The sequence below is a fragment of the Besnoitia besnoiti genome, chromosome III (assembly GCF_002563875.1).
Source record: "Besnoitia besnoiti strain Bb-Ger1 chromosome III, whole genome shotgun sequence".
Lineage (NCBI taxonomy): Eukaryota > Apicomplexa > Conoidasida > Eucoccidiorida > Sarcocystidae > Besnoitia > Besnoitia besnoiti.
In genome coordinates, this window is record NC_042358.1 from 24,812 (window position 1) to 41,597 (window position 16,786).

Sequence of the window (16,786 nt, forward strand, 5' to 3'; positions counted from 1 at the left end):
TAGCTTCGCCTTGAATGAGACCTCTACTGTACTCTAACGGCGGCTGGACGGAGGGACGTTCCTGTGTCATTGTACACGCGCAACCGCCGCTGCAGTGGCAGCTCGCTGATTGCTGCGTGGAGGCTCTCTTCGACTGCTGTTTCGGAAGTCTTCGATCTCCACAGTTCCAATCTCGGGACCCAGCTCGTGTGGATGAACATGTGATACGCATCATATTTTTTGCCAGGGGCGTAGCTACGAGGGCCCGGCACCGCAAGAGTCCCCCAGGTCACGCGAAGATGTCTATGGACTTTGAATCAGCCGCGCAGCGGTGCGCAGAGGGTCTTGCCGCCAAGAGTCTCCAGATCGTAAACCAGCTTCGAGGCGCCTTGTATCAAAAACCAGATCCCGCTGTCGCCGCGTGGTAGGTTACATAGGGACGTGGAGAATAGCATCGAATACGCTGAACACGTGCTGTGCTTTTGCTCTCCTACCTCCGAAGACTCATTCATGCAGGCGGCTCTTTGCCGGGATTCCAACTTCCACTTTCTGTCTTGTGGTGTCTGTCCAGGTGGGATGGCGTGGAATGGATGAAGGTGATATCTTCTTTTTTTGGACGAGAAGAGATTTCTATCCACTTGCAAGTAAGCTCACCTACCGTGGCGAACTGTAGTCGGGGGCGAGTGGACAACCACGGGTGAACTCAGCTCGCGAATGCTGCGATTCCTCCTTCGCAGCACCCGTTCTCACTGCGACTTGTGGTGTGTTGCTGCTTGTTGTTTCCTGCAGCATTTCCCCCCGTTGCGATCGTCCTCGCTATTCACGTACTACCAGGGCATGCATGTAGAACCTCGTTTGTTGCCTGCGACAGTTGTCCGCCTTGCTGCGCTACCACTGGCGGATTTCTACTTCCCAACAAAGCCAGTGGTACGACGCATTGTTTACGGGATTTCTGCTGTCTTCTTGTTGATAGAACTTTTCCCCTCCGTTGCGTGGCCGTTGATTCACAACACCGTGCTATGGATGCTCAGAGGGTGGCGCTGTGTTTTCGGTACATCGCAGTCTCTCTAGTGTGAGCTACCTGCAAGAGTGCAGCTTCTGGTTGAAAGCTGGGATGTTTATATGGGGAGACGTAGTTCACGTTTTATCCTTGTTAACCAACAGACGGATTCAAATAAATGAAACACAGTTAAGAAAATATTGCACGCAGCTTCGGCGTGATGCTTCGCAAAGTGAGAAGAGCTAATCAAGTAGAAATTGCTGTTAGAAACTCGGAATGGGGGGGCGGGGTGGGAGGGGGGAAGGGGGGATAGCCTTAGTTGGAACTGTGCGTAGCGAGAAGTAGCCATTGACTGGAACCACCCCCGTGTTTGACTCGTTGACTCTGCTCTCTCCCCTAGTCGCATCCTAGCCTCACATGCCCCTCTCGTTGGGGGGCAACACGTGTGTTCTTCGTGATGCCTACTCCAAGCGGGGCAGGGCTCCATGGCGTTCGGCCTGCAGCAACAACACTGAGGCTGGGGGTGGGGGGGAGGGGGGTGGCAGAAATTGTTGCGTCGAATAAGCTAAAAGATGACAGTATTGTTCCGTGCTGTTGCCGCGCTTGGCTGAGCCACGCAACAGGCGGCTTAGTCAGGGACAGAGCATAGGTCAACGACGGACTATCCTGCAGGACCTGCAGGCTTTGCGGAATCGTAGAGCCCTCTCGGAACGGGATGAGGCATGGCTTCTCGTCAGCTGACAGGGGAATACCCGATGCTCGGAGTTTTTCTGGGCATCTCGGCCCTCGAAGTTTACCGTACTGGCTACTCCCCGAAGTCGAGCGAGGTCACTAACATCTGAATGAAATGTGACGAGAGGCTAGCGGCTGATATGGCGAAAGTACCTCAAGAAACAAGGTACTCGACAAGTGCCCGTCGAGCTAACACTGCGGGCACGCCTCAACAGAAGTGGGCGAGGCTTCCGCAGCGCCGACGTGTGTCAGGCAGGAGGACGTATGCACGCGGGCAAAGTAGACCTACGGTAGGTAGAGAAACCCGCGCTGCATGAGGGTTCACTACCCCTGCGCTGGCCAGCCCACCGTAGAGCTGCAGTCAGGAGGCTCCTGCGTGGCTGTTACCAGATGCAAGTTTTGGTGACAAGGAAACAGTGGAACTTGTGCCCAGCCTGTCTCCAACAAACGGAGACTGAAACAATTGCGAGGAGACGAGATCACCGCTAAAGTGCAGGCCACCCTACGTCAGGGTCCCTGCGGGGATCGAATACTCAAATTGCGGATACAGAAGTCATTCGTTGAACTGTGAAATGCAAGCACAGCATCAGAGCTCTCAGCTGTCCTACCACGTCAAACGAGGTGTGCCTTCTTGACAAACTTTCAACAGTGTGTAGCTAAAATGGCGCTGCTGCGATAATGTTTCCCCACCCCAGGAACGCACGCATTCGATGTCGGAAAAAGACGGATGAACATATTCTCATCAGCGCACCCGGTATGATCAGCGAGGCGTATCACACCTACCACAATAGGTGGCCAACCAACTCTCCAGCGGGTAAGTCACCTGCTCCGGCTCACGGGATATGTCTACAGCTCCCACATTTACTGCAATAGGCATTCACAGCCGTGTGACTGACAGACACCTAGCGTGTGTTCATGCATAGCCGCTGCCCTTGTTTTCCCCTGGAAATGTCTGGTCTATCAAAGGATGTCTTCTGGTTCGGCGCTTCCGAGTGGGTACTGTAGGCCCCGCTTCTTGTCTACACGCTTATGGAAGGGGTAAAACCCAAACCTCATCACGCGCTATCTGCGGAATACAAAGAGGCAGTGTTGGGGCGCTCTCGACAGCAACGCCCTTGACAATTGCTGGAGAATCACAGGCTACTGGGGGCATGCTGAGAAGCTTGGAAACGATGCCGATAAGCTCGTCCTCCGTAGGTGTTTCTTTGTCCAAAGGGCCTGCAAAGTCTGGAGACTGGCCGAAATCGTTCGTGACCCTCGCTGCCTCAAACTTAGCGTTGTTCAAGCCGTGATTTTCCTTCCGCGGTACTCCTTCTTCAGCGTCAAGCAGTTCTGCGCCCGTTGCCAAAGAAGAACCGCTATTTCCACCTTGCTTTTTAGCTGCATCGCGGCCTTGTTTCAACGCCACTAAGACGCAGTACGCTACAGCCTTTCTGAGAGGATGTTGTAAATGATAAGCGATATGGGCGTAAGCCGCTAACACCCCGTCAATGTGCCCGCGAAGTTCAGCCTGCCGAAATTCGCTCTGCGATGCCTGTCCACAGGAGCTCCGTCTTACACATTGCGCAGCAACCGCTGGATCGACAAGGTAACGTGTATTTCTCTGCGACTCCGCAATCGACGCACCGAATAACAGGATTTGAATACCTGTCAATTTGGAGAGCCTCAAGACGGGCTTGTTTTCGGGTCCTAGAAAAAGCGGCAGATGAGGAGGGAGCATCTGAGAACACAGGAATTCATAAGGTGACGCGGGAATGGGTGGTGCTGAACAAAGGCAGAACAGAATCTCTCCCAGATCTGGAAAAGAAGGGGGCCAGCGAAGAGCATGTGCACCCGGGATCTACCCATCCTGGATCAGCCGCTCTCGCGGGCCTGCCTCTGGATAAATACACCTATGTGGGTTATCTACTTATATATATATATATATATACATCAGGTCACATGATGCTCTAGATTAGATGCGTGCCGCAACAACGATGCGGGAGACCTGGCAGGCTAGCCTTCCTTCCAGGAGCGTTAGTGACCCGCGTGCTATTGCCAGTGTGGTGGTCGCCGCGCGTTTATTACTGCGGTTGCACCGGAGGATTTACTGGTATACCTTGAGAAGAAGAGAAACCTGTTGCAGTTTGGAGGAGAGTCTGTGGACGAAGTAGTTGGTGAGCAGCCGCTGGAGAACCATGTCATTTTCTTCGACTCCGAGGAATTGCTGGTGAGGCTGGACATTTGTATCGAGACCAAATATAGCAGCTACCTTGAATAGAGGAGGAATGCGCAACCTACCCTGTAGCTGCAGGTGAAGCGCTCCAGCTTCATCTTCCATGCTTGCTGCAATTGGATGACTTTTTAGTCTTTCAATTCCACCAACTTCTTCGACACTCTGACCGGCACATGTGCGTGGGGATCCCGACTGAAACACAGACTTGTCCAAGCAAGGTACACGCTTGGATGATTTGTCACCCTCTTTTGCTTTGCTTATCACATCTTCAGGGAACCACCTTTTATCTCCAATAACGCTTTCCGCACTGGTTGTCTCTTCTTCACAGTTTCGAATCTCATTGCCATAGCCGCCTTTATCGCCACACAAGTTGCTCGAATCACCAATGTTCTCTGTATTCTTTGTGGCATCTGTTTTTCCGGTATCCTTGTTGACATTTTTGGGGTGTGATCGGAAGCACGATGCCGTGGACGACACCTTTCCTTCATCGTGTTGGCGATTGTACCTCAGCAAACAATCGAGACGGTTCCGAAAGAGTCGCATCCACTCCTTGTTTTCGAATGCCTTTTCAAAGCTCGGCCGGGAGCGCGCGAAAACCCTTCCTCCTCCACTATCAGTTTTGCCATGCTGCCCAGACCAAGATGGAAAATGGTTCGTTTTCTTGCATGTTTTCAAAGGATCTGTTGGCGATACCGCTTCACCAGATGGCATCTTCTTTGGTGAAGGCGACCCCCAAGAAGAATAACTTGCACCACTTCGTGAGACAGGCTCTTCAGAGATGCAAGGTTCCCGTGCTGCACGCGTTGAGGCACCTCGAAAAGAAAGAGAACCTGTACGGGCCTGATTGTCTTGCGAAGCAAGGTTCACTTGGTGACCGCAAGTTGGGAACCTCGAGCAACTTGCACAGATGTCCTACGCACACCAAATCAGATCAAAGGAAGGAAAATTCTATATTGTACCTTCACAGTTCTGGACCCACGGATGTTTGTATATATGCGGAATGCATGTACAGCGTGGCTTCTATGGAATCTACATTTGACATTGCAAATCGCGGTTATGCTGTCTACACACACTAGCCTGTTTAGCGGCGATGACTCTGTCATACCATCGTACGTTGTGGAGGCCCATTACAAGCAGGAGGAAATCGAACTTCAGGGTTCTTCAAGGAATTTCACTAACAACATGCGCATCACAGGCACGTAGAGGGATATTGCCTACATGACAACAGATCAGTCGCTATCTCATTGTCCCCCATACATTCCCATGTAGTGGATGCACCGCACATATTCGCGATATTTGGAAGATGCGATAGATCTGAGCTTTGGCGAAATACGTTCTGGGCATGTACCTCGTCTTTGATGCCGGATCTGAGGGCTCTCTTTTCGGTCTTTATGGGGGACGGGAAACAACAAAAAAAGAGCATGGCAGGCAAGTGTTTCCTGGATGGCTCCGCACAGACAAATGTGACATATCACTAGAAAGATGAACGTGCAGCTGTTCATATAGGTAGGTAGCCACTTCGTGCAAGCCCCACCGTGTTATACAGGCCTATAAACGAATACATAAATATATGCACATATAGCTTCGGGACAAAAGAAGCCATCTGTGTCAATACGCATATATGATAGATATATGACCGTGCACACATTGACCACCGATAAAATCTCTCTATGCGCCATAGTTCTGACAGGAATACAGGCTTGATAAATGAGTTGAGGTGACATGGTGGGCTTGCGAATGCCTTTTCGGTCTCTGTGCCGGTCATGCCACCTTCCCTAAGAATCAATCTGCCGCTGATGCTTTAAACAATCCAGCCACATGTGCCATTCATGAAGAGGCGTCTGCTCTCCGCTCACACCGAAGTACGCGAGGGTCACATCGGCGCTAGTCGTGGCGGTGAATACCTAAATGTGCACGCTGTCGCACGCGTTTGAACAGCGCACGCCAGCAAATAATGGCAATTTCAGAAAGCTGGGCCAAAATGTGTCTAGACGCATTTGTAGAACACGGAGTATATTAGGTATTTAGTGGACCAGGCGCGACAGAAGTGTTGTCACATGAGCGTTTGTGGCTGACTCATCCCTTGTCTTACTCAAGTTGACATATCCAAGCGGGCCTAGTGCGAAGACAAATAGTTGTTAGGTTCTTTCCGACTATGCTTGATGAAATCGAGCAACAGCAAATTTGGTGGCACACTGATAGCGTCCTTCACGCGAATGTGACAGCGGTGGTCACTGGGACTGGCCACCGCGCTCGCACTCACTATGGAAAATAAGGACACCTTGGTAGAGTGCCATTTGTAGCTCACAAAGAAAAATCACAGAAATCACCTGAACGGATGCCACTGAACTGGATTAAGGTCTGCGTCCAACTTTCGTGAGCGTGTCGTTGGGCTGTACACGTATTAAATGGCAGTTATGGCACGACGACAGCCCCCTTTGACAGCGAATGCCCAAACGAGCAGCTATGATAGAAACAAGACACAGAGCGTTCCAGTTGCACGACAATGGGGGGGCGATGCCTTAAGCAGATGGGATAGCGATATGCGAACAAGCGGTCACAACGGCGAGAACGTGATGCCTATTCCCTCAAACAACTTGGACGCACATGCACGACCTTTCTGAAAACGAATCCAAGCAACTCAGGAATGATTTCACCTCCCAACTATGCAGCGGCTTACTTGCCTGAACGCCGATCTAGAACTACACATATGGAAAAACAGACGCGAGATCTAACAAGATTCCACACCTGACACACGAGTGACAAGAAACCAAGTGTAGATGGGGCAACGCGTATCTCAAAATTTCCACGCGGCTGAGTCCAAGGCACAGAAAAGCATCATGTTTTCAAGAATTCACAACGCGGTGCTTCAATGAAGGCTGTAGGACACAGCGCGGTTGCCAAACCAGTTTTGAGCAGACTATACCTTACTGAAAAACAAGGAAATTCCGTTCCACTTGGCCGTCGCAACCAACCACTCGCGAAGACAACCCTTCGTGGTTCCGCCCGGCGGGAGGCTGGCTTACATGAAAGGACGCGGATGGACAAATTCATAGACAATTACAATCGCTGCAGTCGACCACTGACACGCGAAAAGGGTACACATGCGATCGCCCCCGGTCTTATTCTCACCGCACCGCCTGGTTTAAGTCGTGACCGTGGAATCTCATGTTGAACCAGACATTCAGGAGCGCGGAGGCGTTCCCGATGAGCACCTGTGAGTGACGTCCGCCACCAGTCTGAGAACAGTTTTCGTTTCACCTGAATATTAAGCATAACCTGCCAACTTCGGGACTGGTGAGACCTGATGTTGCAATCGCCAACAGACTGCCCTTCCGCCGCTGCACGTTGCGCGCGAAATCTCTCTAGAAGGCCGTAGGCTACAGTAGGTTGCTTGCGGATGAAGTTGTCACTCAGGCTTTGCACCATGCTCCAGGGCGTCAATATTTATTCTAATATAGTGCCGTGCCCAAACAGTAAGCACACTAGACAGTTCTGCTCGCAGCAGTTGCACAGTTGATGAATTTGCTGCTTTAATCAAATAGAGTAACTCTGATTGACACATTGCAGGTCTCTTTGCCGCCATCTCTTCTCTCGTCGGTATGGCAAACCGGCGTTTAAGTATACGTCCATGGGCGGGGACCCCGGCAAATCGAAAGAGCGTAAACGGCTACTTGTTGTTCCTTTACGCCGGATCTAGGAAGCGGCAGCCTGCCCGATCCGCCCGTCAGCGACCCGGGCTTGGAACACTATGCTTTTCACTGTTAAACAAAAAACCCAGATTTCCTTTTCAGAGCAGCGGCACAGATGCCGACAACACGAGAAGGCGTTCGCTGAACCTGCTTGGCCTACCTGCTGTCTGTCCTTTGAGACCGCTTACGCTGCCGGATTCCGCACCCTGGTGTTAGAGGCCGTGTGAATACTTGTCCGCTTCGTATGTGTCTATCCGTGCACGATGAAGCGAGCCCCTCTTACAGGTCGCGCGCCGCTAGCTGTCGCTCTCAGCCAACTGGTGACCGACTAAGGTTCGCCGGCATCGCGGCCCGGGCAGTAATGCAACGTTCTGCAATAACAGCCTTTCGTGTGACAAAGTCCGTGGGGGCTGTCTCGTTCCAACAAGATGGGTTTCTTGACCTTACCTTTCGCCCTTCTTCCTGTGGGGCTATGCCTAGTTTTCTGCGATACTGGGTGCAGAGTCCAGAAGTCAGCTTCCGGTAAGCTCATCGGCCTCTTGGAGAAGTGTGCCCATGAAGGTTCACTCGAGGCTGCAGAGAGAAAAGAATGGTTCCTCCAAAAACTGACTTCAGCCGTTTCATTGATGACGCAAGCCTCAGGTATAGAAGACGTGATTGCGGACCCCACAGATGTGCGTTAGGCCGCATCTGTTTTACTGGATTTCCGGCGTTCGAAGGAATGACTTCAACGATTTGCAATTCTTCTCTGGCATCTGACGGAAAAAGAGTCACACTCAGACTGAATCATCCCCTGTCCAATATTAGCGTACTCACAGGGTTGCACTTTTTTGCCACTTGAACACGCCGGATCTCTCATGCTAGTCCGGGAGCGGATGGCTCCACTCTAGCGTGTCTGGTGTGTAGTACGTTCTTCACTGTCGTATCCTCATTGGTGGACTCGTACAATTTCCTGTGCGCTGTTTCAGCTATGTACCTTCCCCCAGAGCCACTTGCTAACCTGTCAGACAAACTACAGACGACAGATGCATTTGATGGAATAAGCGTGTCAGATGCTCCCGATCTGCCAATTGAAGGGTCCTTCGAGGAAGCGTTTGGACCCACTGAGTTATTCCGCCAACAGGTGCCCAACGAAGGAGACGTGCAGTTATTGGCAGCTGTCAATAGAGCTATATACACGTCGCTCTATGAAGGAACAGAGTCCGAACGCGCTGAGCGCTGGGAGAAGCTGTGGCATGCTTACGAGCCAGCAGAAGTTGGTATAAACCACAAGGACACCCTGCCGCCACTGCACATGTGCTCCCCGCCAGAAAGAAGCCCTTTGGCATCCGATAAGGTCGCTGGGTCTTTCAAGGAAGCCGTCCTGGATCCCGGGGAGTTCATCTATCTTTCGGACTTCAGCATGCCGCCATTTGTATACCTGACTCGAGCCACACCGAGCGGTCGACTTCGTCTTGGAGATTTCGAATATGTGCCAGGCAAGTCGAGAGGGAGAGTTGACGTTTTGATATCGCAGCCAATGTGCTGCGCGACATATGTAATTACAAGCGATCCTGCTCTAATCCGTCACATAATGCAGCATAACACCTTGAGGATACACACCGTAAACGTGCTGAAACGTGGGCTTGAGGACTGTAATGTTGGGTCTTCAAGAGCGTGAGTGACAGAGCACGCCGCAACAGGGTTTCGTGACGAACTTCCTGCGGTGTCACTGCCATCCTCAGGAAGAGGAGTGGAGTCAAGTGGCATTCTGAGCGATATTGTCGAGCAGCACCTAGCGCCTGAGCTTGCGGCAAAGTACAACGTCCCAAAGCTACACACTAGGTGGTCTTACAGGGCTCCTAGCTGTGATTTCAGAACGGCGGCTGACTCGTACGTTGGGCAGACAGGCGACTGTTTTCCACGGGAAGCGGAGAAGTCTACACCGCACTGCAAACCAGTTACATCAGGGGTTTTTAGGAGCATGTGGTGCTTGTGGATAGGGCGACTGGACGGGCTTCTAGATTCCGCTTGCCATGAGCCATGCGCTCCTCGATGCCGAACTCCTCACATTGTAGCTGCATATCCCGGCGTTGTACTATAAACACAGGAGATGCCGCTCGCACAGGTTGCCAACAATGAACACATCCGGCGGAGAGCTGTGTGAGCGGTAGTTGACGGATGTGTCGTCGCCTGCGTGTTCGCGAGCAAGACGTTGGTCTTCCTGGATACTCGATAGTTGCGCCTCTCTTTGAGACTGACACTGCCCGGGTCGACTTGTTGCATTTTCAGGTTGTACTTGGATGCAGGCTCCATATACGTAGGAATGGCTACACCCAGTTCATATATAAACAGATACTTCGCAACGAGCTGCCCCGTGATGATGTATGGCAAGCTCAGCCTTGTTAGTGGATTTGTGAGAGGACCTCGCGGCGGCGTGGAGCTTTGGAATAGACCAGGATTCACCATTGGCACGCTTGCTTATCTCCCGTACGCCAAGCTCGTTGCCGCATATCTGCCAAAAGTAAGGTCTGAAAACGACTTGCCTCCACAACTTATTCGCTCTCTTTAAAAGCGGCGTTGTTCCTGTCATCTGTTCGACTTGAGTGCTGCAGACGCGTGGCTGCAGTACATGCTCTGCCGAATGAGATCGAGCCAATTTTTCCCTATAAATTTGCTGTGTACGTCCGTGTTGCATTGCTTCACTGCAGGCAAAGCTAAGCGTGTACACTAGACTTTCGCATCTGTTGGCCGCGGTGACCATGAGGGAGGTGCATGGCTTTTTAGTGCCATCTGATACGGCCAGAGCCCTACTGGCTTCTGGAGAACTATGTGGTGACTTCAAAGGCGGCTGTAGGATCATCGGAAATATCGGCAAAAATGACAGACCACTGGTTTTTCTCCTCCGCAAGTATCCAATGGATCCTCCCTACGTGAACAGCTTCCTCGACGAGACCTACAAGCATCCCACCGTAGATTGCCAACACTTCCTCAGCCCTTGAATTGCACTTCAGTTGATACAGTGACCGGTACTCCCAACCGTTCCCGACATTTGAAAGCTTGCAATATGGGGAGAGCGAGCCGCCGATCTGAGTAGGCGTTTTGCATGCACTAAGGGAAAAACCGTGCCTAATAGTCATGCCTGTGCGAGTACGCTAAGCGTGGATGAGCTGTGCCTCCAGAGCCTGCGTTTCTTCTCACGTTTCCTGGTATCATTGCTACTGATATGGGATAAAATTACTCCAACTACCGCTCTAAGTGCAAGGATTTGCCCATCGAGCCTGACGTGCGCGTCAAGATGGAAGCAAGGCGTGCGTGAGCTCATCGTGCCGGGATACCGCGCCCACATCCTCACCAGCAAACGTGCTCGAACCCTCATTGATAACCGGCAGTGTCACCAGAACAATCCACCGCCGTATCGCCGACTGTGAAATACAGCATCTACATCGCCATGAACGCACCTCCCCCTGGGCGACCAGAACCCTACTATGACAAAGCAGTCGACCTTGCTTCTGTCAGCACTCGGCCCTTCATCGCCCTCGAAGACCGTGGACCTGTCTACGCTATAGCTTCACCACTATGGTGGGTCTCTGCTGTGCGCGAAACGTCAGCTTTAGAAGCGTCGCCTGTCAACAACATCTTTGCATTCTGGCCTGCATTCACTGAGTTCGAGTGTTTTATATCCGCCGACGCAAAACGAATATGCCCTGGTCGACCGCACCGAGCAGACCAACAGACTGCGCAGTCAGCATTAACCCTGTGCTCGCGTCATGAGCTGCGTATTGAATGACTTTGCAAGGGAGTTTTTAATGGAACAGCGTTCCGACGCACGCATCCACAACTTCACTGCCATCTGTGCATCTACACCGCTTGAAATCTAATAGCCTAAGAGTCGTCCTGGCTCACTCCTTCCCCCTTGGTTGACTGTCCTCCGGCTCATCCTCGCCCAGGAGCAGGCGTTCTTCTTTCCTCTCCCGGCTCTTCGCCCGCTGTTCTGCCTCAAGAATGTCCAGTTTCATCCATTGCTCCTCGAGTTCTTCCCATTCTTTCTCGAGTCTCCGTCGATATCGGATGGCGAGGTCCTTAGCCATTTGGAAGCCATAGATACCCACCCTAAAATAACATTCACAGCGAACAAAGAAATTTCGTTCGTGGTTTCGCCTGGAGAACTGCACACGCCACGCGCCCTGCGGATGCCAGCGGACTCCTCGCTGGTGGGATATGTAAGCATCCCAGTTGATTCGTTTGGCCGCCTCCTTTGCAGCTATCGTGTTGTTGTTCAAGAGCCGTTTCACCGTGCTGGAAGCGGTCAGAGAGTGCGGAATTGGAGGCGGCCGCTGCTCACACGGAACGTAAGGAGTTTGCGAGGGATGAAGAATGCGCATCTGGTGGCGGCGTTTCTGAACCACACGCTGGGTCCCGAAACTTCTGCAAAACAAGCCTAGCCGGCCGCTGCTACAGCCTGGTGTCGACATGCATGGCCCTGCGAATGGGAAAGAACTACGTGAATATGACTGCCCATATTCGGACGGTGGAGATACAGCACTTCCGCCCTCGCCGGTGGCTGGCGGTGAAATCCCGAATTGCCGCGACGTTAAGAAAGACAATGGTAGACAAGACTGCTCAAGCACGCCCACCACACTGGCGGGTTTCTGTCCAGTCGGGCGACGGAAACCGGGAAAACAGGAGTTGAGAGACATAGTTTGCTCTGTTTTGGAATGAGAGGGGAGCACACGACGCAACAATGCCTGGCGAGCTAGAGAGGGAGAAGCAGGCCCGACGCGCCTACTCGAAGTTGAGCAACGGCTTTCGTCCGCCTTATGTCCGGGCCTGGAGCCTGCGCCACGCCCCGGTATCGACCGGTTACTCGGCGAGCCGCGCAAGACAACTTCGGCGCTGCTGTCTGCATTCTCATCCCTGTGTTTGCTGGCAAAAGCAAGCCGCACTGAACCAGGAACATCGGAAACTGCCAAGAACGCAAACAGCAGCCACTTGGAGTTCGGTGGAGAGCCCGGGATCTTGCTACTCGCCAGTGACCCTATAAGGTCATTCCGTGCTACCGTGATCAGAGAGGAAGGAAGGCGTGCCGTCATTGCGATGGTAGAGCTCAAAAAAGCCGAAAGACTCCTCAGCGCAAGAAGCACGCCAGCAACCGGGCACGCCACACACGTGACGGAGGCGGGCGCGACCTAGGCCACGGAAGCTGAGAATTCAAAGGCCGAGCTCAGCACGACTTAGTCCATCCCCGTGAAGGAGAAACACATGAAATTGGCACGGATGCCAGCCCACTAACGGCATCACAAAAATCACCACCGGCCACGCCTGGATTCCATGGCCACGCAGCGCTCCCCAGGCAGGAATCCCACCAATGTGTAGTTTTGCTTTTGTAATACGGGTAAAAATCCTTCTTCACCACGCATGATATGGCGCGAGGAAACAAAACAATCGGTAAACGAAGGCACATAACAACCGCAGCCGGAAGTCGACTAGAGACAACCGCATGCAATCGTTTGCATGCGCCCAACGGAACCCGGTGCCGTTCTTCTCGCGCGCCTAGAAATCTGACTCCATTATGAGCGCAGCTCCTCCCATCCCGACGTGCGCTTCACGACCGACAGGAATCCGAAGCATGCATTGCAGTACATATGCGTCGCTAAAATGCAGACACTGATCGATTCGCCAGGCCGGTGTTTTCGTAGGTGGTATCGGTTTACAGTTGCTTACAGCATGCGAAATAGACTGCCATCCCGCTGCACTCGTAGAGCCTGGTTCTTTATAGTCACTTCCTTGAAGGAAAAAATCCGCCTATTCCTGTTGTTGGATGCACATTGGCCTCGTGGCCTCTTCCATTCATAGACGTCGGCATCTTGCGAGGCCGCTAGCGCGTGTTTGGCGGTTAGTGGATCACGGAATGCGGCCCTAAGGGGACACAGGCGCACGGGACCGGCCGGGCGGGTCCGGCTCTTCGGGTTTCTGCAAGCGCGATGTCACATGGCAACGCGAGACGCGCCCGAGTCTAACCGCCCTACGTGGCGGTGCAGCAATGAACTCATCTCTTTGGAGGACGCCAATCCTGCTTGCTGCTTAGTGTTGTACGTGAGGGTGGGGTCGCGTGCGCCTGGCTAAGTGAAAAGAAAGGGGAAATAGGATGGACGCAGTAAGGGAGCGTGCGCGGAGGGGCCGCTGCCTGCACTCTGCATGCCGTAGCGCTGTTAAGCGACCGTGACACCGACTAAACTCAAAAACGTCCCTGGCAGCGGATATAGCGCGGGACTGTTGCGATAGTGAGTCAGTGGGAGGCAATAACTAGCGATGCTGCCGAGACCCTACAAAAATGTACTTATCTATCTTGTGAGATCGCCTCTACGTTTGGTCAGGCGGCGCCTCGGCTTGGGATCAAGGAACACGAGACCACTCTTCAAAATAAACCCTGGTATCACAACCCCAAGCTCCACTGCCAAGAAACAGGGATAACAAAATCGTGTGTAGCTTTCTTGGGAGCTGCACCAAGGGCGCCTGTTACCGCCATAGACCTCCCGAACTCTCCCATCTGCTCGCACCCACGCGAAACACCACGCGGCGCGGTGCGGCGGCACAGGCTCAAGACGAGGTGGCAGGCTCGATCTCCTTTCTCCGTTTTTCGACGGGTTTTTCAGCAAAGAAGATCCTCTATACACACTTCCTGCGCATCACGGGAGAGCGGAGCCGCGTGACTGCTTGTCGGCAGCATCGTCCTGTCTGCCGTACCCGACATCCCGCCCATGACTGGAGCTTCGGGCCTCAACCCTGAGGCCGAATGAACTTTTGAAACTGATGGAACACAGATCTCTTCTGCGGCCGATGACACCGGCAGAGCCTGCAGACTAGCAGCTGTGGACCCTGCGCGGTGACATTCAGCTCCAGGTCCAAGGTGAGAGGACGCTGCACACGGAGGTAGTCCCACGGCTCTCTCCAACTTGAGATCTCGTGACATTCGGAAAATCTCAACGGAGAGAAAACTCCACGTCTGGTTCGCCAGCACATCCGCAAGTGCATCGGAGTCGCCTTGCTTGTATGCGTCAACGGCATCTGCCGCCAGCTGGAATTCTCGACTCCCCATGAAGTTGCTCGCGAAAGCCTGCACACCCACAGTTCCAGTCACAGACCCTTCTCGTGACGCAGAGGGTAGTGTTGATACATGCCAAGTTTCATATTTGCCGGGTAAACAACGGCCCACCTTCCCCAATATCCGCGAAAGCGCACGCAGACGTCGTTCGACACCCGGTGTAAGCATTCTAGCAGGAAACTGAAGCCACAGCGCGCCAGGTCTTGATGTGGAGGCCCTAAACTGTGCGCCGCTCAGTGTTGCATCAGAGGCGAGGAGGACGCAGCCCCGACACACACAGAGAGGAGGTGCTGCTACAGAGTGCCACACGAAACAGAAACAGGTTCTCCGTTCTTGGCCACAGCGCGACGCTGGTTGTGCGGGCCCAGACATCTCCCACCGCGGAGTTCCGCTCACAGACGTAGCTATGGTTTAACGATGAGATCCTTTTCAGTGACTGCTCTACGCCAGACATCGTGTATCAATTGTAAGCTCGCATGCCATCAGAGACAGCCTCGGAGAATGAAGCAAGAGTCTAGACGCTGCGACCATACAGCGACAGGCTGCAGCACTTACCATTTCATCAGAAAGAGCGTTATTGGCGCCGACTGCGTCTCCCATAGTCAAGCATACGATGACCTTGCTCAGGACTGCCTTGTAGATTCCGTTTTGTTGGTTAAGCTTTTGAAGCACCTTTATGTGCCCGTCTAGCGCCTTGAGGAGATCCGTATACATGCGCTCTCTGGCCAGGAGATCGATGAGGTCGCGGTAGACTTCGGAAGCGTAGTGCCACTTCTCGTCTTCGTCGTATATCGATACGCACTCGTTTAGGATTTCGGCCGCACCACGGCCGTCACGCTGTTGCTCCTCTTTGAAGGTTGCAGACTTTTGCAGAATCCGCACAGCTGCGTCACTCTTGCCAGCTAGCCGATACCGATGAGCTGCCTCCCCCTGCAGACGAATAACCTCCGCGAAATCCACTTGAAGCTGCCCCGGGCGGCTCGCTGACCGCAGAGAGGCCATCTGCAAACACAGCACTCAGGATGACCCAAGTGAAGGCAAACTGAAAACAGCAGGAAGAGAGTCTCCAGCTCCCTCCTGCCGACAGCCTCACCACTGACGCCGCAGCGGAATGGCTCTACGAGCGGAATCTGAGTTGGCCTGCGTGAGCCGACAGGCACGGCGCGAGTAAGACTGGAAAGCCCGCTCACGCAATGCCGCCAGCCATCGCCCCGGCCTAAACCAGAATGCAGAAGGACACATTCGTGTACGCTGAGCTCGACAAATGGCAGGAGACGACAGGCAGCACAGCCACAGCGTGCCAAGACTCGATGCAACGCATAAAGAAATGTCAGTTGAAAGTAATGAAGATGAACTGGTCCTCCCGTCCCACCGACTCTGCGCGGGCCGCCAGGAGATGGAGACGGCTTAAGTGCATTATTGAAAACAAGAGGAAAGAATTACCTGTTCTAGAGCGCGCGCGGCGCCGACAGAATCCTGCTGCTTATCGGCAATTTCCACAACCTTCTGCCAGCAGTGGAGGGCTTCCGGAAGAGCTGGCTCGGAGCCATCCTGTTGGAAACACTCTGCAGCAGCCCTGTACTCGAGTGCTGCAACGTCGTAGTCTGGAGAGAACTTGAGCAGCCGCAGAGAAGTTTTCAGCGCCTTCTCTGCCTGCTGCAGGTGCTCAACACCTTCCGCAAACTTCCCTCTGCCGGAGAAGCCGGAGGCCTCGCCGGGGTGTTCACCCCTTCCCCACGACCATGACATTGCGGGAACAGACGCTGTTCACCGAATGAAGACTTCCTACGCTTTGTAGTCGTGCGTCGCGCAAGCTGCGCAACCTGTGGCGCTAGCGACTTGCTGAGCGACTCACACAACGCGATTCCCAAAAAGCAGCAGACGCCCAGACCGCGGACAGGACACGACCAGAGAAAATGCGTGGCAGGATTCAGAGCCAGAGCGCGGATCTGTGCCAGGCATAAGCGAATTAGTATACAACACGCTCATGTGTGGGTTGCTGCAGAGAAGCGACGGCAGCACCCTGGGCAAGCGGGTAGGCGGGGCACGGTGGCGGCCTCGCACGGACGAAACGAGTCACTTAA

General features: G+C 53.3%; 4 protein-coding genes across 4 annotated transcripts; 1 reads left to right on the forward strand and 3 right to left on the reverse strand.

The window, feature by feature from the left end:
* Positions 1–278: 278 nt before the first annotated feature.
* Positions 279–1,050, forward strand: BESB_043150 (uncharacterized protein; the record flags this gene model as incomplete). Its single annotated transcript, XM_029362766.1, has 3 exons — positions 279–403; positions 551–623; positions 769–1,050. The coding sequence occupies 3 exons, from the start codon at positions 279–281 to the stop codon at positions 1,048–1,050; spliced, it is 480 nt and encodes a 159-aa protein (XP_029220132.1).
* Positions 1,051–2,738: 1,688 nt separating this feature from the next.
* On the reverse strand, positions 2,739–4,469 carry BESB_043160 (uncharacterized protein; the record flags this gene model as incomplete). The annotated part of the gene is made up of 2 exons (XM_029362767.1): positions 2,739–3,431; positions 3,810–4,469. The coding sequence occupies 2 exons, from the start codon at positions 4,467–4,469 to the stop codon at positions 2,739–2,741; spliced, it is 1,353 nt and encodes a 450-aa protein (XP_029220133.1).
* A 7,030-nt stretch (positions 4,470–11,499) lies between these two features.
* BESB_043170 (AP2 domain transcription factor AP2IV-1) lies at positions 11,500–12,072 on the reverse strand (the record flags this gene model as incomplete). Its single annotated transcript, XM_029362768.1, has 1 exon — positions 11,500–12,072. The coding sequence occupies one exon, from the start codon at positions 12,070–12,072 to the stop codon at positions 11,500–11,502; it is 573 nt and encodes a 190-aa protein (XP_029220134.1).
* Positions 12,073–13,584: 1,512 nt separating this feature from the next.
* Positions 13,585–16,451, reverse strand: BESB_043180 (putative gamma-soluble NSF attachment protein; the record flags this gene model as incomplete). The annotated part of the gene is made up of 4 exons (XM_029362769.1): positions 13,585–13,715; positions 14,345–14,714; positions 15,258–15,704; positions 16,146–16,451. 4 exons carry the CDS (start codon positions 16,449–16,451, stop codon positions 13,585–13,587), a joined length of 1,254 nt encoding a protein of 417 aa, XP_029220135.1.
* Positions 16,452–16,786: the final 335 nt, after the last annotated feature.